The 21,126-nt window shown below is 46.2% G+C and overlaps 1 protein-coding gene across 1 annotated transcript in view; it reads right to left on the bottom strand.

The window, feature by feature from the left end:
• Positions 1–1,333: 1,333 nt before the first annotated feature.
• Positions 1,334–21,126, bottom strand: part of LOC144112391 (uncharacterized) — a 49,382-nt gene continuing 29,589 nt past the window's right edge. Inside the window, exons 5-10 of the mRNA XM_077645236.1 lie at positions 15,025–15,189; positions 12,226–12,299; positions 10,674–10,859; positions 8,917–9,163; positions 5,950–6,115; positions 1,334–3,692 (exon numbers count right to left, since the gene is read on the bottom strand). Coding sequence (XP_077501362.1) covers positions 3,215–3,692; positions 5,950–6,115; positions 8,917–9,163; positions 10,674–10,859; positions 12,226–12,299; positions 15,025–15,189 — 1,316 coding nt within the window. The 3' untranslated portion in view covers positions 1,334–3,214. The remainder of the gene's footprint in view (positions 3,693–5,949; positions 6,116–8,916; positions 9,164–10,673; positions 10,860–12,225; positions 12,300–15,024; positions 15,190–21,126) is intronic.

Below are 21,126 nucleotides of genomic sequence, written 5' to 3'. Positions count from 1 at the left end.
GCACATCGTTGTACAGGGAATCCATCTAAACTGGTTAAAAACGAAGACCGCACGAATTAAGAATAATTGTATGTTCATGTGTTAGTCGTATTGCAAACAGTCCAGCACAATTCCCTTTACAATGAACACTAACCAACCGGCCCCCATTCTGCATGTGAGGACGCCGCCTCGGCAAGACCTTTGTTCATTACTAAAATTGCTATATAGTAATGTATGGCCTAAAATGTAAATTCCCATGCCTCTCAGGTTGGTAATAAGGGAGCAATTATTCATTGGCATCCACCAAAGCGCAACCACATGGCTATAAAAGAATGCCATTGTACAACTTACTCAGAAAGTTCGGTTAAGTTCGTTCCGGTCGGGGGTTTAAACCCGGGACCACCGCTTCACCGGAGCAGTTGCTCCGACAACTGTGCTAACCAGGACGGAAAGCTTATGGTAGGGCGAGAGTAAATTGCAGGTGTAAGACTGCTGGCAGCTGCGCTAATTTCGGCGAATAAACTTAAGTCCTCGGAAATGGCTCAGTTCCTCTGAAAGTGTGGGCCGCTTTCGAGACTAGTTTCTCCTCCACGGCTAGGTCCGCGGCGGTATCCCTAGAATCCGCTCAGCTTCCTTTCCTAGTGGAGCGGAAGTTACAAAATCGAAACGCGCCCTTTCTTTTTACGTGGTGAATTATAGTGCTTTCTAGAAGGCATATCTGCAACACAACCGCCAACCTAAAACTTTATGAAACCAAGAAAAATCTTCTTAAATAAAATTAATTCGCTAGGCAGGTCTGGCGTCAAGATGCTTCGGTAGATTACGCCAGCTACCTCATCAACGGGCTGTAGCTATCGAGCATAAAATGTAGAAATGGGCCAGGTGGCCAGGTGCCCCGCCATCCTATGGACGAATTATTTGACGGCATGACAACATTATGGAGTCTCCAGGGAGCACGAAACAGGGGGGTCAAGAGGGGCAGTCACCCTCCCCCTCCTAACATTTTTCTAGAAGGGCAGCACCCGCCCGCCCCCTGGCTCCAATTTCTTGCACTTGGATCAGATTTCTGACAACTGAAACACTTCAGTTCTAGGACTCTTTTCATGCAAAGCACAGTGGGGCTGAGCTAATTGGTTTGTTAGCCAACTGTTAACATTTCGTATAAAGCAGTCATGTCCCAACAGAAGTCTACTGTGTACATTATCACAATTAGCAGAATTTAAACAAATTATGCACAAACTCTTTAATGCAACTGATCACTACACGTGCGTAATTCTTCCCCCTCTATAAAACATCCCATTCTACTTCATTTAGTATTGCCATGAATACAGTGGAACCCCGTTCATACGTTTTTCACCGGACCGCGAAAAAAAAACGTAACAGCCGGGAAAATGCAACAGTGAGGAAAGGTCCGAAAATTAATGAAAACAGTGCAGCTTTGCCTTGAAACAATTTATTTCGACATCAAGTGAGCTTAGGTCTTAAAAAATCGAGAATGTTCAATTGCCGCTTTTTCCGCTTGCTGGAAAACGCCATGCAATTCTCGATGGCCTGGAAAGCCGCATTGCTCTCAGCGTCGCTTTGAGGTGTGACGTACCTGCGGAGGAGGTCCAGAGCCGCAACGGCTTCTCCAAAGCTCGGGTCCGCCAACTCCCCGGAATCATGCGGCTCGTGCTCCTCGTCATCACAGCATGAGGCTTCACTCGCGTCCGAGTCTGCAACGATTTCGGCGATACTCTGACACTCGGACGTCACGACAGCAGCATCCACGGCGACGTAGTCGTCATACGTGACTCCCGTGGCACCCAGCGCATGCAAAGCTTCACTCAGCTCTTGATCATGAGAGGCTGCTTCCGTCTCTTCAGCTTCCGTGGCAGTTTCCTGTCCGCCGTCCATGCGAAAGCCACACCGCGCGAAGCAGTGCTGATGGGAGGACACGGACGACTCGGATGGGTTGAACCGCACAAACAAGAAAGACTGGATTAGCGAGGCCTGACGAGGCGTAGGCAGCGTAGCTGTTGACGGAAGGACAGGGGACAACTCGGATGGGTTGAACTGCACAAACAAGAAAGATTGGATTGCTGCGGGCCCGTGGGTTTTACTCGCTTCGGCTGACGAGGCAGTGGCCATCTAGTGGCAATCTCTCCAACTCGCGTGCGGCTTTTTATGGCCTCCGAGATTACGCACGCGCGTGCAAGAGGGTGATCACGGAGGCCATGGTCTTGTAGCCAATTCCGTAGCCAAGCCTGGCCAAGACTCGTCAAAATGGCGGTTCGGGGTGCCAGGTTGCGACGTATCATGCGGGAACGTTTTCACAGCTACAACGTAACAGCGGGGTAAACAATGCATTGGATCCTATGGGAGCTATGCCGGGACCAGACGAAAACGACTTAACAGCCGGGAAAACACAGCAGTGAGGAACGTAACAGCGGGGTTCTACTGTATATGCACTGTTTGTTCGTTCGCACTCAAAACCACCGGCACGCGGCTTTATCATTTTGCTTTGTAACGCCAGATGCGACCAGACTGACCTCCATTTATCGTGGCTAGGTGCGAATGCTTCCACATTTTTCCAGATTGTTGTAGTTGCTTTTGGTTCATTATCTCGAAGGTTCCTTGCCTCCTTTAAATTGAGTGCTGCCAAGAACTGCAAGCATTAAGTTCGATGACCACCAAGCACACTTGTGGGTATTGCCGCCGTCGAGTCATTCAGTTCTTAGTGGGCGCGGGTGAGCCACTTAAACAGTCTCTTTTTGAAGTCTTTTCTTTGCCTTCCTGACTGATGGAGAGTCGTCCCCATGTCCCGACAGTTTGCATCAACTTTTGAACATTGAAAAATAAAAAGTATTAAAAATGTATGTAAATGAGCAGCAAATAACTAACAAAATAAGCTCGAAGTTCTGGCCCCCTCCCCCCCATTTAAAAACAATAAGTTCAGGAGTCCCTGGAAGGCTCCACATATCACCTTTCCTTTATTGTCAAGACAAGCTGTGATCAGTTGTAATCACATTCCGGGGCCTTGTCTACGGCTTCATCTTTTGTATTGATGTTTGACTTCCTTTTGCTTTTCATTTGAGGAAAGGAGGCGTAAAGTGCGTATAACAAAAAGGTTATTTATTCAGTACAGAACGCTACGTCTCACTACATCGTTGACGCATCTTGTGCTACCTCTTTACTTTCTCGACCTTGACCTGGCTTCACTCCTCTCTACGGTAGTGTTAACTCCCGTAAGCTTCTACGGTCTCGGCGTTGACACATCTTGCGCTACTGCTTTACGTGGCCGACCTCGGCCCCGCTTTACTCCTCCTTGCAGCGGCGTACCCTCCGTTGTATTTCGCGGTCGTACCGTTGGCGCAGTTCCGTCTGCCTTTAAGCGTGGCCGTCCTCGGCCCCCCTTGACTCCTTCTTTACCCTCCGTTGTGCCCAGCGGCTTGCATGTATGGCGCCTGAGCTTGGCGACATTCTCGGCACCAGCCCCGCACCGGGGGCAGTGCAGCGGGTATCGGCGGAAGTGTATGATCTGCTCGTGGTGCTTTGCATGGATGTGTTGCCTGAACCTCTTGCCACACTGGCCGCACTCATAGGGCTTATCACGAGTGTGGATCGCCATGTGAACCTTGAGATTGTCCGGCCGGGAGAACCTCTTCTGACACAAATTGCAGACGTAGTTGCGGTTGTCAGCGTGAGTGCGCTCGTGCCTGATGATATCAGACCTGCGTACATGATGGGTAGGTATAAGCAGAATTACCACATGACTAGGAAAATCTTTTCTGGGTGCCTCTGTTAGTAAGCACATTTAGCATATCCTGTACCTTGTTACCGGTACCGTACCGTAGTACCGGGAGCGCGCGCAGCCAATGCACATTTGCACATCAACATGACAGTGCCAGATGACACCAGGTACCCGGCAGCTGCGCGTGCGCATGCATCATCGGAGTCAATCAGTGCGCGCTCATCGGAAGTGGTGGTCTTCCGGTACTTCGGTAACGGTAACGCGGTACACGGTAGGCTAAAGGTGTATAGTTATGTCTGAACATCTATTTCAATGTTACTATTTTGCCAATGACGTTCGCACCTTCCATCTATATCACTGCCGCTGGTATCAGGCGCATCTTTGCCTGTTTCTGACGCAGCTCTTCTACATGGGCCAACATCTTATGCTTACTCTCTTTCCGTTACTGTTGACATTTTCTTCCTATGTCCTCACTAACCTTGGTTGACCCGTACTTCAGATGAAATGTGAGCGACTCAGCAGTAATGCTTGCTAATCAGGCTTATTGAGGAGTGTCTGGGGTACCTCTCCTCAGTTCAGCTCTGCAAGTACTGAACCCACATGCGCAATGTCACAGTCAATTCTTTAGCGTCCAATAAACGTCAGCGCTTATGATGGGCTGGGCATGAGGCAACCAGATTTGGCGGGCGGCTCGTACACTTGCGTCAGTCCTCGAGAGAGGCCGCTACCAAAAGCACCAGCCGGGCCATTACGTTCTTGGGAGACTCGCTCAATTCTGACACCGCAGCAGCGGCTTCAGACTACCAATTTCTATGCAGGGGAAGCAGCAAATAATGGCCGTGGCTAAAACACACTCGCTTATTACGAATTTACGTGGCGCTACCATAAAAATGTGTATAAGAGGAATGGCAACGCGTCTCAGATATAACAAACAACTGCGGCCATGCAACTCGGTTAAGACGAACAAAGAGGCATCGTGAACTCGACTCCGTTCTCTAAAAACTCACACTTCCCGTGACCGGGGATGGCGAACAGCACCACCCAGCCCCAGTGACATCACTCAGAAAAGAACTTCGGGACACAAAAAAAGCAACAAAAGGCAGCATTAAAACTACAAAAACTCGCCGGCAAAGCGCGCGCCGACAGGTTAAGGCATACAACGCAATCACTGCGTAAGCGTGTGCCAGCTGGGCAAAGCCTCTAAAGTGCAAGTGAAATTAGAGCGGGGTAGGCAATCAACCAATGGTAGCAATTCGAGAAGTTTGAATAGCAGTCAGGTGGCATGCCTAGCTTGCCCAGCCGGTTACATGATAAGCGTCACCAGCCCAATCGGCTCTCCACATTCTGCGCTTCCGTGAGTAGACAACGCCCAGGTGGCTGTGCAGTTGATACGTTCTGCGCGTATTTGTGCTTGCTTCACGGCCACATAGACCCAGGCATGGCAGACGACGGTGACGCACATGGTGTTTGTGGCAACGTGTCGTTACTGCGCATCTGGCCAGCACGGGTGACGTCATGAACGTCGACATCACTGAGCCACGAACTGATGAAGCATTGTACGCGAAGTACGAGCACTCCCAGACTGCCAGGAACATTATGAAGATCACTACGCGGAGGTCGACCTATTGCTACCTGCCTTGAACACTTATACCTTAATTAGATATGTCTCATCCCTAAAGCAGATGGTTGGCAGCAAGGTTCTCGGCGGGGAGCACATGACCACCGTGGACAGATGAGAATGCACATTGATAGGGCTTACTTTCAAGTATCAGACGCACGTAACTCACAAACCCACTTTTTTAAGATATATCTATTGTTCGTCTGATTTTATAATTTGGGTGTAATATTAAAAGTTCACTCACTACGAACTTCGGATACAGCAAACGCAATCAGGGTGACCGTCAGGCTCGTTTGGACTGTAATTGTTAGCTTGTTGGAAAAAAGCGGGAACTGTTTCTTAATGGAAAATGAACACAAAGCGTGTACAACAAGTGCGAAGGGACACTTTCGGGTGCGCTACAGCTACTAGTCATGCTGATGACTGCGTTGTGCTGTGTCCGAAAACCGTGGCATTCAAACATTCATTGTGTATTTGTACGGTGACTTCACGATTTGTTCTTCTTTAGGATATTTACGGCCTGAAAAGGTGGCTCGTCATCAGAAAAGACATCTCTCCAGTTTACTAGCCACGATGGCATGAAGCAAGGAACGCTGCTATATAACGGTTTAAGGCCTACTTGCGACTGCTCGTGTAGGTGCAGTGCGTGCAGTGGCTGATTCCCTGCGTGCTTTGACAGTGCTTCTGCCGGGTATGCATTTCCATGTTGTACTGCGTAGTGAAGAGGTCGCCGCACTTCTCACAGGCGAAAAGCAGGCTGTGCAAGGGAATGAGATTGACGTCCTCTGAAAAAGAACCGAGCAGTGGGAGGAGCGAATGAGCACATGTAGAGTGAAAAACAGGCCAGAGAATTTAGTGTTCTTAATGTGTACCGTGGCAGAGAGGAAAAGGCCAGCAGTAGTACTTTTTCACATCAGTTCCTTTGTATCAATTAGGTGCATGGTAGTTTCCTTCAGATAGTAATAGAATAGTAGATCATATTAAATATTTTGCCTATTTGCAATACAAAGGTAGCGCAACGGTACTAACCCGCACAATTCAGTGAATAGGTAATGGAAACATTAAATATAAAAAGACAGTGCCTTTTCTGGAAGAGCTATCAACCAGCTTCGCATCGGTACACAGACATCAAATGAGAAGTTCTCTCACAACGCTGAGGTCCTTTTTAGGCCCTAAGGACATATACATTAAAAGCAAGCACCCGTTCTCTTTTATGCACAGTTTAATCTCCCTGCTTATTAGGCAATATGTCACTGTTCCTTCAACTGTCGCCTAGATGTCCTCGAACAGAAAGGTCAACCATCCCTGCTGACATTCAAAGTGTTCATAATCAGGCATAATCGAATTAGCTTAGACTTGAGGCGGGAACGGACGAAGCTAGTGAAGAGGAAGTTCATTAATGAGTGAGCAGTAAGAGGGAAAATAGAGGAATTCAGGATATCGCTGCCGAACCGATATTCAGCTTTAACTTATGAAGACGATCTTAATGTACATCCAACGAACGATAATCTGAGAGCTGTCATTACGGAGCGCGCAGTAGAAGTAGGCGGTAGGACCGTTCGACAGGACACCGGGAAGCTATCTCAGGAGACAAAATATCTGATTAAGAAATGCCAAATCATGAGGGCACCTTACCCTACCGGCAGAACTGAACTAGCAGAGCTATCGAAGTTAAAAAATGAGTGCAAGGTGCGGGGGGTGGGCCGCCGACATAAGGAAGTTTAATATAGAAAGAATCGAGCATGCTCTAAAAAAACGGAGGCAGCCAAAACGCGATGAACAGGAAACTAGGTATGGGTAAAAACCAGATGTATGCGATAAGAGATCAGGAGGGCAATGACATTAGCAACATAGATAAGATAGTTAAAGTAGCCGAAGAGTTCAATTCAAATCTATACCGTGGCCATTGCAATTACAGCGTTAATGAGAGAGACAGTAGCTAGCACCAATGCGTCATCCTGCCAATAACGAAAGAGGACGTAAAGAAAGCCTTATAGAGCAATGCAAAGGGGAGAAGAATCTGGTGAGGATCATTTCACTGCAGATCTGATTAAAGACGGCAGGGAGATTGTGCTAGAAAACCAACCACCCTGTATACACAATGGCTTATGACCTCGGCCGTGCCAGAATCTTGGAAGAACGCAAATATTATCTTAATTCATAAGGAGACGCCAATGACTTGAAAAATTACAGGCCGATCAGCTTAATCCCTACTGCCTACAAGGTGTTTACCAAGGTATTTACTTCAATTAACCAAATGATCAGGCAGGCTACTCCAGGATACTCCACAATAGATCATATTCACACTACCGATCAGGTGGTAGAAAAATGCGCAAAATATAACCAACCAAAATATACAGGCTTCATTGATTACGATAATGCGTTTGGCTCTCTGGAAATCTCAGCAGTCATACAAGTATTGCGGACTCAGTGTGCAGAAGAGCCTTATATTAAAATACTGGAAGCTATATAGAACAAAATGGCATTCCTCTGGGACAGTTGGTATGAATCCATCTTTGGGCCAGTGTGAACTTTGGGACGCACCAACGTAGACAGACACATTGAAACACTGAACACCATAGCTACAGTAGTCCTCCATAAAGTCTGCAAGAATATACCAATAACACAGGGCGTCCGGCAAGGAGAGACGATCTCGCCAATGCTATTCCCCACCTGTTTGCAGGAGGTATTTCGACGCATGATTTGGGAACAGTTGGGGGATAAGAGTTCATGGAGAATGCCAAATTAATCTGCGATTCACTAATGACATTGCATTGCTGTGTCACTTCGGAGGAGAACTGCAAATCATGATCAATAAGTGAGACAGGCTAAGCAGAACGATGGGTCTAAAAACTAACATGCAGAAAACCAAAGTAATGTTCAACAGGTTAACAGCCTAGCAGGAGAACAGCAGTTCACAATTGGCAGCGAGGTGCTGGAAATGGTAAAGTCCAGTTAGGAGAGGTAGTGAGAGCTGATCCGGATCATGAGAGGGAAATAACTAGAAGGATATGAATGGGGTGGAGTGCATATGGAAGGTTCTCTAAGATCGTGAGTGGCAGTTTACCAATATCCCTCAAGAGAAAAGTGTACAACAGCTGTATATTACCGGTACTCCCCTACGGGGCAGTAACGTGGAGGCTAACGAAAAGGGATCAGCTCAAGTTAAGGACAACGCAGGGAGCCATGAAAAAAAAAATGATAGGTATAACGTTAAGAGACCCAAAGCGGGCAGAGTGGGTGAGGGAACAAATGAGCGTTAATGACATCCTAGTCGAAATCAAGAGGAAGAATTGGGCTTGGGCAGGGCATGTAATGCGAAGGCGAGATAACTGCCAGTCCTTAAGGGTAACAGACTGGATTCCAAGAGAGGGCAAGCGTAGCAGGGGATTGAGAAGTTTTCAGGCATAGGGTGAGCGCTGCTGGCAAAGGACAGGGTTAATTGGAGAGACATAGAATGCCTTTGCCCACCAGTGGGTGTAGCCAGGATTATGATGATAATGATAAATCAGGCATGTTCGCAGCTTGCATACGCTATAAACCGATTATTATCTACCAGCTAAGAAGTGCAGAAGTTTCTCCTCACCTTCTTTCAACGCCCCTGGTCCTCTTGGGTTCCCTAGCAAACTCTTGGCGAACGACGTTGAATATCCAACGAGTAGTTCTTCGTTGGGCAAAATGTTCCTTAGTGTGCGGTAGTAGACGTCTCCGTTGGAGAGCAAGGCCACGAGATTTTGTCTACGTTTGCTGGGTGAGTAGTTCACGTCATTCATCCAGTGGTTGCGCTCTTCTGGGCGGCCGTCTACCACGAAGAACTCTCCACATCGGCGCACCTGCGCAACCCAACAGTTCAACCGTCTAAACGCTCAAGTCAAATTTTTTCTTTACCGTAGTCACATAAAACAACAGATGCAAAAAAAAAACAAGGCGTAAATTTTATGTGTCTGGAAACGGGCCAGTATCTCGTGTTCTAATCTGATACCTCTGTCACATGGGCATTTCGATGGCCCTCGAACCGAGGAGACTATCCACTTTAAGGTTACTAAACGTTGTTGCACGGACGGCTTGTGTGGCCATTGAGACACCGTTACCGTACCGTGTACCCTGTTCCGGTTACCGAAATACCAAAAGGCCGCCCATAGCCTGCGAGCACGCGATGAATGGCCGGGATGCTGCAGGCATGCGCGCAGGCTGCTCGGTACCTGGCGCCATCTGGTGCCGTCAGAGTGATTCGCGCATGTGCATTGGCTGCGCGCGGGCTCCCGGTAAGAGTCAACGGAGCAGCGCAGAACTCTGGAGATTTCGAGGGCCTCCTAACGGTGGCCTTGTGCGCTTTTGGACACGATCGCTCACAGCAACGCGTAGGGGAATAAAATAAAACCAGGGCAGTATCATTTTTGAAAATATAGAACTAAAAATATACAACTTATTTTCATCCTGATGATGATGATGAGAGTGAACTTTTATGGCACAAGGGCTTCTGAGGCCAAAGTGCGCTATGAAACAAGGTGTTTTGGTCTACTGACAACTTATTTTGCGGGAAAAAAAGGACAGCCCAGGCTATTAAACACTGCGGCGCACATGGTGCCATTGTCAGCCGTATAAAGCAACCAACACCAGCTTCCTTAAAAGTGCATGAATGCTACTCCATTCTGCTTGTCCAAGATAATGGAATTCATTTCAAAAGTAATTAGTATTGCTCTAACCAATAAATATTCTGTATTTAACCTTTTAACTTAGCATTCAGCTTATGCTAAAGCTTCCAGCTTGGCCTGTGAGTGCGACTCCTGTACGGTGAGCTGGACATAAACCGTTTAGCGTTCACTAAGCACCGGCAGCCATACCCGAGATTTCGCGAAAATTTGAAGGAACATAAAAAAGGCCCCTAATAATGGATCTGGGGACTCAGCGATGTACAATGATTTTGTCTCATGTTTTGTGTGCCAAACAAGTTTGGCTATATGGAGAGGCTGACAACCATAGGTGAGCCTCGTTACACATTTTTTCTGTTTTTCCTTTAAGATTACAATAACGCAGCCCATCAGTGCAGGCGTACAGAAAAATACAATGACGTTGGAAAGTGCGGATGTTCATTGAATCCCCGATATGCGGTTTGCAATTGTAATCGCCCGCCGCAATCTTTCCCTCTCACACAACAATCGTACGCATTCCAGCATAATTTGTCACAAAGAAAAATCTCACTTCGAATGCACTTACAAATCTGGGACAGAGTAACAATGCAAGCAGCGTACTGTAATTACAGCCCAAGTGTTTCGAATGTTGTCTATAAGAGCCTTTACAGCCTGAGTCTGAGTGTTCCACACATTGGCCGGGCAAGCTCACCGGCCAGGTGCAGCCGCCATTTTCGTTGACGTCCACCTTGACTCCGTGATACGGGCCAAAGTGCAGTCCCTTGTCCAGCGCCTTCAACGTGAACACTCCCACTGGTACACCTTTAACTGTGGACTTGCCCGAGGTCAGGAACTCGAACATGCTCATTCCGATGAGACTGGTGTCTTCCTTTCTCTCCTGCGTATATTATTCCGCCGTGTTCACCAGCCGCTGCACAGCATACTGGGCCTTCACACACACATTACATTTTCTGCGCTGGTTGTTAGCGCTAGGATTGCAGTGTTTCGCGCCGTAATCACGGTCGTCATCCCGGCGCGCGTTTGCTATTAAGGGACTGGTAGGGCCCCTTCCCCAAATAAGGAAAAAACGCGGGTGAAAATGGGCTGACTCGTGCAGCCCGCAAGAAGAGTGAAGTTGACGTTTCTGAAGTGTACTGCAGATAGAATCGGCCGAAGCTCGTACCTGCCAAAAACACACAAAAACGTGTACACGGCGTGGTGAATAAGTAACATAAAAACATAAGAGGGTAGCGCTATGATCTTACCGGTGATTTCGCGCACACGAGGTGATGCATTTTTGCATTGAGTATCGCGTTCAAGCAGGTATCGCCATGTTTATGAAATATACTCGACATTTTTTTTTCAAGATTGATCCAATTTATATCATGCATATCACGAAAAAGCAAACAAAATACTGTTGAACCTCGTAAAGACGAAACAGTTTGTAATAAAACGATGGATATAGAGATGTAATGAAGATCCCTGTCGTTAGTTCGGTCAACAAGGGCTGCAACGAAACTACGGCTATAACGAAGTACCCGCCGGGCCCTTCAACTTAGTTACAACGAGGCTCAACTGTATGCCTTAAAAAAACTCTTCGTACCGTGAAGAAAGGAGGCAGCGGCGGCGGCGACAATCGTCTCGCGATTCTCGGCGCATTGAAGGTGTCGAAATGCAAGTTTGCTCCGCTTGTCAGTGCTCAATTTCTTGCAATCAAGCATAGAGGCGACGAATCCGCAATATATGCATTACTGAATTCTGCGAGGAGACCTGTATTTAGTAAATGCATTGACAGGCTTGCCAGTTAGAATACGGAAAAATTGGAACTATGGGGAAGCGTAAGGCACTTTTAAAGCTTTAAAGCCACAACTTATACTGCAAATTTTTCACGTATTTGCATCAGTTTCATAAAAATTGTGAGTTCATCAACAGTTATATTCAGACTGCTAGCTGCAGATAGCTGTGCTCACAACATGGTGGGCACGTTGGGATAACGTCACAAGGTCACGTGAGCTCTCTCAGCCAATCAATGAACTTCACTGTCCGTGGCGGATTGTGCTACTTACATAAACACTAATGCCCTCTCATTATTACTTGCCCGCATATGCTCCTTCAATTAGCGAATGCCGCCTTTCGCCGTACGGTGTGAGTGCTTTACTGCTTGGTTAGTTCATTCTGGGCCGTCATTGCAGATTTTAGAAATAGAAAGCACCTGTCAAAGCCCTCCAAAAAGTATTGTAAATGTTTGTGCATGCTTCGCTTACCTCGCTCTTCACGTCGGCCAATGCAGTGTCGCTGGTGCAGTCAGCACGTGCAACCATTCTGCTTCCGTTGTAACCTAGAAGACCAGATTTTAGGAATGTTTTTAGATGGTTAATGAGCGCAAGGGTAGCAGCTGTGTTGGTGAATTATCTTGCCACTAAAAAAGCAAAGTCTATCCAAAAAATACTGTTAAAATCACACTTGCATTTCAGAAGTGGCAGCAAATATGCAGCTCAAAAATCCTGAAATTCACTACAGAAAGCAAAATTTTACCGGATGCGGGTCTAAGGACCACAACCCTTTGGTGAAGGCGCGTGACCAAAACGCATAACTGAAGTTGTGGGGAAACATATATACCGTAATTACTCAAATCTAACGCGCACCTTTTTCCGATATATCGCGTCCAAAAATTGGGTGCGCGTTAGAATCGAGTACGACACTAAATCTCCGATATCATATCGCCATCGGCATTTCAAAATGGCCGCCTCATACGCACTTCGAGCCTAGCTGTCTATGCCTAGCCAGCCTAGCTGCAGTAGCGTCCTCCTCGTGCTTAGTCTACCCGTCTTCTGCATCTGATCTACCAGCATGGACGTGCCAACAGTGAAGATACGTCGAGTTCATCATGATGCCGCATTTAAAAGGAAAGTCATCATGCGTGCAGAGACGGACGGAAATCGGGCCGCATCACGCGCATTCGGAGTTCCAGAAACATGCGTGCGGGACTGACGCAAGCAGAAGGAAAAGATTTTCGCCAGCAAGGCTACACGAAAGGGTTTCAGTGGACCGAAGCAGGGCCGGTTCGGCGAAATAGAAGAGCGGCTCGCAGAATACGTGCAAGTGCAGCGAGCGGCGCAGCGGCCAAAGACGACTGATCTGCTCAAAGTCCGGGTGATGCAGTTAGCCCTACAAAGGGGGCTCACGCGGAGCGACTTCAAAGCGAGCAGGTGCTGGCTGTCAAATTTTATGAAGAGAAAAGGGTTTTCTCTCCGAAGGCAGACGGGGATATGCCAGAAGTTGCCCGAGGAGTATGAAGAAAATCTGCACAGTTTTCAGCAGTACGTTTTGAATTTGCGCCGCAGGAACGGCTACCATCTCGGCCAGATTGGAAATGCCGATCAGACACTGCTCTACTTCGACATGCCTGCCACCACAACTGTTGAAAAGAAGGGGGCGAAGCAAGTGCGCGTGTTGTCTTCCGGCCACGAAAAAACATGCGTCACCGCAATGCTTTGTTGCACCGCGGATGGACACAAGCTGCCCCCGTATCTTATATTCAGATGCAAAACGCTCTCGAAAGGAATCGTGTTTCCGAGTGGCGTGATTGTGCGCGCAAATGAAAAAGGTTGGATGACGACGGACTTGGTCGCCGACTCGATCGATCACGTCTGGCGCAAGAGACCCGCCGGCAGTTTGGGCCTGCGTGCGATGCTTGTGCTTGACGCGTTCAGGTGCCATCTCGACGAACGCATCAAGGACAAGCTCGCTGTACGCAACACCGACCTTGTCGTGATACCCGGCGGCATGACATCGCAGCTCCAGCCGCTCGATGTTTGTTTAAACAAGCCGGTTATAGACAGGATTCGGGCGCTCTACACCGAATGGCTTGTGAATGGCAGCCATGAATTCACTCCCAGCAACAGAATTAAGCGTCCCTCGCTGCAAGACTTCACTGGATGGGCGAAAGATGCATGGTGCACGATACAGTCTGCCATGGTCAGCAAGGCCTTTAAAAATGTGGTATATCGAATGTCATGGACAGCACCGAGGATGAAATGCTTTGGTCCGTCGACAGTGATAAGAAGTTGTCTGACAGCGACGACGAGTGAAAACAATCTTGGCAAGATAAGCCGTTTCCTTTTGTGTGTGTGTTTTATTATCGCAACTTTAGCGCATCGAGATTAAACCTTTGTTTTTCCAAACGAGACAAAGTTGTATTAGTGTATGAAAGCGTGAGGTGCGTGGTACTTTTTTTTTGCGAAGGAAAACGGGTGCGCGTTACAATCAAGGAGCTTTTTTTTTCGGGGGGAGGGGTCACGAAAAACGGGTGCGCGTTACAATCGAGGGTGCGTTAGATTCGAGTAAATACGGTACTGTCGGCCTCAAAAGTTTTCGTAATGCGTGTTCTCTAAAAAAAAAATTACTGTTGAACCAGCTCACGACCCAACCGCCCAGTATTAGCTAATGACACGTGGCCTTTTCCACTCACTTTCGGACATTTCACGCGATTAGTGTACCGCACTAGATGGAAACAAAATTTTCCCGTATAGCAGCAACCCGTAACCATTTCTGGCCGATAGTACATCACCATCCGCTGATACGAGCCGAATGAGTGGCAAGGCATGCTAAAAAATAGTGACTTTTTTTCGAACGCATGCATCCCACAAACTTCTGCCGCCGATATCACAACGTTCTAGGCATGTACCAGAACAATTATTCATACTGATAGCAACCTTTCGTCACTTAGCAGAGAAAAGTGACACTCCAGCCCGGACCCTGCCCACACCACTAAAGGCTATTGAGAAACATCGGTCACGTGATTCGCGGTCGCCGCAACATAGGGAAGGAACGCCCTCCGATGTGGGCACCTCACAAGGAAATCCTTCACCTCTTCATGAGCAACAGCGTGCGCAAAAAGAATGAATACAAGGATTCTCCTTATGTATCATAGATTGGAGAAGCAAGCAGCTAGAGGCCTGTGCATATTCGTTCTTCTAATTACTGCGGTATCAATAACTATATGCACTCCTCCATGCAGGCCTCTGTTCCAGTCTCATGTCAATCCCGAATCGTACACTAACGTTTTTCGTCGTGGAGCTCTTCCCGTGAGGATGGCTCTTCGGGCAGGTTCCGACCGCTGCTCGCAGGAGCCTCCCAGTGGTCCGGAAGTGCATCGGCAGAACTCGAAGGTGGCCTTTCCGGGAATTGCTTTTTTTTCCTTAGGAAGGGTCTGCGGGTACTCTCTTCTGAAAGCAAACATGCCAGAACAGCCATAATATTTAGGAATGAAAGAGAGGAAATGCATCGGGTGCTTCTTTAAAGAACAGTGACGAGCTATGTATTGGCCTGCTACTTAACGCGATGCTACTCTTGTCTGTGCCCGCAAGCTGGTCTATCTGAAGCGCGGCAGCATATTAAAAACGAAGGGGGTCCAGCGTCGGCTGTAAGAGAGGCACTAAGATTTACAGAACGCAGTCTTTTTTTACTGATGTGTTGGACAGTGAACGCGCACGTCACAGACACCACAGTGAGCGTGTAATCAACGCGGCTTCGTGTACCAGTAACTGCTAAGAGTTTAAAACAAAAATCATGACTCGCTTGCGGAAAACAAATTAGGCAGTCAAAATCCCAGTGCTGCCTCTGCAGTTCACTCAAAGGAATATCAAGCATTTCCAAAACATGGGCCATCCTAAGGAATCTAATTCACCCCGCTAAATCCAATTCGGAAGCAAAAACAACACTGAGACGCATCGCCCGCACCTAGCCTGGGAATGATGAAACCTTACTGAAAGCCGTGAACGATAAATACATCGGGAAAAACGGCACAACCGTTCCGCCCTAAACACTACCTTATACCGTACGGACTAACCGAGAGCTGGACGCCCCCAAACTGAATCCGAAGTCTTCGCGGCAGTACGCGTATGTACCAAGAACACCGCAGCCGGTGCTGACAAAATCATCAATGCCGTGATTCGAAACCTAAGTACCAAGTAAATCAAACAGCTCACTGAATTACCAAATCCTTATGACTGTAAAACACGATGCCCCAGGAGTGAAAGCATGCTTATACCATTGCCACACCCAAACCAGGGAAACAACCAACGATCGAGGCTCTACGCCCCATACCTCTAACATCATGACTGGGGAAACTACGAACGGATAAACGAGACAAGACTAAAGAGCTACATCGAGCACAACAACCTAGTTGAGTTTCCCCCTTCAAGGGGTGATGAGAGGAAACACCTTGTTGATGATGAAATTGGGGTTTCTTGATGACCCGGTGGTTCTAACTCGCAAACATCGTTACTCGAGGAAAGGAGTGTTGTGTTTTATGGCACATAGGCAACTGAGGCCACCATGCGCCAAGAACAAGGTATAGGAAAAGTGTCTTGTTGAATATTATAGAAATGCAAGAATCATCCTTGCTCTAGCGGCCCTCAAAAATTATTATTACCCAGTGAAAACATACACAAATTTTATAAATGGCTACAAGTAAAAGCTTTAAAGAGGGCCGGGTAACCTCAATAGCCTTCCTTGGCTGCGGAAGGACATCGAGGCTCCCAACCAATCAAAATAAAAGCCTTAGCTTTCTTCTCAGGCATGAGAAATTGGCTGAGGTGTGCTAAAATTCAAACAAACCAGTGGGTAAAAAATTTAGCCTCTTGAGAAATCCCGTTTCGTTAAGAAAGCTAAAAACACGATAGATTAACAATTGCATCATTTCCTAAAAGCAGTGCGGGATGAAAAGGAATGCATTTATTATAAAATTCAGTAAAATACATTTTTCTTAGTTCTTCCAGTTCCACACAAAAAAATAAAATGTGGTTAACCGTGAGTTCATCTCCATATTCTTGGCAAACAGGTTTGTCTTGTTTTGTAAGTAGGAAGTTGTGCATAAGGTGCGTGTGGCATATTCGGAGACGGCATAAGATCACTTTCTTGAAACGTTCTTGGTGCACACACGACTTAAATTCACCTAAAACTGGTTTTACCAAGTGTAGTTTATTTTTGACCTCATTGTTCCAAGCCGACTGCCATTTTTTTCTTAGTTTCCTTGCTACTAATTTCATGCAATCATTAAACGGCATATTTACTTTCATTATTTCCTTGCCACGAGCTTTACCAGCACACACATCTGCTCTCTCATTGCCTTTTATTCCCACATGACTCGGGACCCAGCACAGTTTTATATTTGTTCTTGAGCTGTGGCAGTTACTATGTTGTGTATGATGTCACCAAGCAGAGGGGAGCTTGCATTTTTAGAATGGAGAGCTCTAAGTACACTTAAGGAGTCTGTGTATATAACAGCATTTTTGAGGTTCTCACTTGGTATTTTTTCTATGGTCATCCATACTGCGTAGCACTCCGCGTTGAAGATGGAGGAACACTGTGGTAGTCTTACTATTTGCTCCGAATTTCCTCGCACCACTGCGCTTCCTACGCAACTATCTGTTTTTGATCCATCAGTATAAAATTCTGTAAAACTACTGTATTTTTCTTCAAGGGCACGGAATTCTTGTAATATATGTTGCTGCGGAGTTCGCTTTTTACGGAAATGTGCAAGAGTGAGGTCACAGATTAGAGGAAAATTGAACCATGGAAGCAGTGGACTACGTCTTCGAGCAACGCCAGGTAATGCATCCATTACACAGAGGTTTTTGCACATATCTTCAAAACGCAGGAGAAGTGGCCTTATAGCTAATGGTTTGTTGTTAAATAGTGTTCTAGATGGGCACTTTGTGACTATTTGGTGACAGATATGTTTAGGTAGTGAATGGATTTTTAAAACGTACGAGCAAGTGAGCATGGTTCTTCTCTCTGTAAGCGATGGCTCGTTGGCTTCTACATAAAGACTGTTTATCGGTGACGTCCTGTATGCACCGGTGGAAAGACGCAAGCCTAAATTGTGTACTGGGTCTAGCCATTTAAGGTAAGATTGCCTCGCTGATCCATAAACTATGCATCCGTAATCTAATGTAGAATGTACTACAGAGCGATGAATCCGTAAAAGACAAGTCCTAACGGAACCCCAATGTTTTCATGAAAGTACTTTTAGTATATTCAGAGATTTAGAAGCTTTCTTTTTGAGTATGTTTATGTGTGGTAGGAATGTGAGCTTTTTGTCATAAGTTATTCCTAGAAGTAGCTTGGTTTGGGCTAGTTGGTAACAGTTCTTAGAAAACATAGAAAACATAGAAAACCTAGTTTCAAACTTTTTCAATATTTTTTTCATTCGATTATGTATAGTATCATAGCCCTTATCTGTTTTTGGCCTAAATTTCTGCTATCTTTTACTTCCATTGCCATGACCCATCAATGTTGTTTCCCCATTGTCATTCTGTCTTTCTTCACCACGTGCTTGTCTCAGTGGGGAGCCTTGTACACTCCCCCTCATCTTTTAGTCGATCTGTTTATCTCCCTTTTTGCCGCGTTCTTAACATTGACAAGTTTCGGTACACGATGTCTCTTTTCTTTCAGTGTTCCCCCGGCACCGTGTTTTCATTTTGTTATTTTATCGTAATTTTTTGCTTATTTTTCACACGCTGCAATCCTGATTGTGCTCTTCTTTGCGCATGCTCATCGCTTGATGGTGGTGATCGGCTCCTATATATTAGACGTGGTGGCTTTTCGAAATATAAAGTTGCAAGTTAGCGCCTGTCCTGTCCACTTCTGTGTCGTCCGTGTCCTTTTTGCGCTATGTTTTCTAAGAATTATTCCTAGAAATTTGTGCTCATCTTTAATTGATAGTTCGACTTCATTTAAATACAGGGAGGGATCAGTGTGCAGTCCTTTTCTAAGCGAAAAAAGAACAGCTACTGACTTTTGCGTAGAAAACTTGAAACAGTTTTTGTCTGCCCATGTTGTTAGTTTATTTACTGTCATCTGTATTTGCCTCTCACACGATGTAACGCTAGAGGATGTGCAAGAAATCTGGAGATTGTCGACGTAGACAGAATACATGATAGACTTTGGGATTATTTTTGCTAGAGAATTCATTTTTACTATAAAAAGCATGGTGCTTAAAATGCACCCCTGAGGCACGCCGTTCTCTTGAATGAAATTCTTAGAAAGAGTGCCACCCAGGCATACTTGAAATGAACGGTTGGTCAAAAAGTCACTCAAGCATTTTAGCATTCTACCACGGATTCCGAGGTCTCCAAGGTCCCGCAGTATGCCAAACCTCCATGTGGTGTCATAGGCTTTCTCTAAATCGAAAAAGACCGCAAGGCAGTGTTGCTTGTGTATAAATGTTTCTCGAACTGTGTTCTCTAGGCGGACTAGATGGTCAGTTGTAGAGTACGCCTTTTTAAACCCACACTGATGGATGTCAAGAAGATCACGGGATTGTAATATAAACCTTAATCTAATGTTAAGGATGCTTTCGAAGGATTTGGCAAGTACGCTTGTTAGGGCTATAGGTCTGTAATTGCCAGGGGAGGTAGGTACTTTTCCCGGCTTCAACAACGGTACAATAATGGCTTTTTTCCATGCCTCTGGAATCTCTCCTGATAACCATATTTTGTTAAAAAGTTTCAGAAGCGAGTCTACAGCATGTTCGGACAAGTGGGCAAGCATTTCGTAATGGACTTCATCTGGTCCTGGTGCAGTCTGTTTACCCGAAGAAAGTACACTGTTAATTTCTTGTAGTGCAAATGGGCTATTATATGCTTCGTGAGCACTGCCCTTTATCGGCAGTCCTTCTTTTTCGGCTGTTTTTATATTTTAAAAATGATTCTATTTAGTTAGACGAACTAGATATCGTAGAAAAATGTTCGCCTAATATGTCTGCTTGTTCTTTTATATTTGTACACCAGGGGCGGTCAGAAGAGGCGCTGTGAATGGAGAGTAGCGACCATCCATTTTGTGCACTGCCTCCAACATTTTTTTCGAAGAGACTTGGCTGTTTATCGAGGAAATGAAACGCTGCCAGGATGATTTTTCGGCATTTTGACGTATGTACCGCGCTTTTGCTCTTGCTTTTTAAAGTTTATAAGGTTCTCCTGTGTGGGGTATCAGCGAAATATACTCCAAGCTTTATTTTGTTGTTTTTTTCCTTCTTTGCAATCTCGTGTCCATCACGTTTTATGGTTGCATTGTACTATTCCTGAAGATTGGGGGATAGCCAAGCGTGCGGCAGAAAGAATGCAATTTGTGAACTTTTCATTTATTTCATTTACATTAAGATTTTCTAACGTAATATTCTCTAACGTGGCTGCTGTTCTAAACAACTGACAGTCTGCTAAATTGAGCTTCCAACACCGTGGTTTTGTCTGGGTGACTTGGTGGGGATGAAAGGCAGATTTTAACAGGGAGATGATCGCTTCCGTACAGGTTGTCTAAGACATCCCATTTAAAATCGTTAAAAACTGAACGAGAGCTAAAAGACAAATCTAAAACACTCATTTTTCCTGAACTAGGGGAGCAATAAGTAGGTTTATTGGTGTTCAATAAACAAATATTTTTGGATAGTATAAAATCCTCAATAACCCCACCTCTGCTATCGGTTTTCTCACTGCCCCAGAAACAAGAGTGCATTAAAATCGCCAACTATCAAGTATTGCTCTGGTAACTGCTGTAAAAGGCACTCTAATTCATGCTGTCTTACTTCGAGATGTGGTTGAAGATATACGCTACAAATTGTAATGGTTTTGTAACCAACCACGGTGGCTGCAACAGCTTCGAGCATAGTTTTGAGTTTGATCTCACTAGCTGCTACGCCAGGTTGCACAATGATTCCCACGCCTCCCGAGAGTGCTCGCCCCCTCTCGGTCACGGCGGAAGACAGTATGCTTCTTTAGCACCTTTGTGTGCTGAGGGCCTAGATTGGTTTCCTGCACACATAAAGCAATAGGAGAAATTGTGTTTAAAATGTCTTTTATGCCGTTATAGTTATTTACGAGACCTCTACAGTTCCAGTGTATTATGAAAGCCATGTTAATGTTGTGTGCGTGTGTGCAGATAAATTAGATTAACTTTGATTTGGCCCCTTGACTCAGAGCCTCACATTTTTTTGATCGATCCAAAGACCTCCGCCGTCCGTCCGATTAGGACGGCACGGGGCTGCCCTGGGTCGTATCCATCGCCTCAGCAGAGGCGCTGGACGACCGTGCAGGATGCACGCCGACTTTTGAGTTAGACCTCAACCTGTGGGAAGAGGTCTTGAGGCCCGCTGACCCGGGGGT

Source organism: Amblyomma americanum, chromosome 1 (genome assembly GCF_052857255.1).
Source record: "Amblyomma americanum isolate KBUSLIRL-KWMA chromosome 1, ASM5285725v1, whole genome shotgun sequence".
Classification (NCBI taxonomy): domain Eukaryota; kingdom Metazoa; phylum Arthropoda; class Arachnida; order Ixodida; family Ixodidae; genus Amblyomma; species Amblyomma americanum.
Note: the sequence above shows the minus strand (reverse complement) of the source record. Positions and strands in the feature narration are given on the sequence as shown.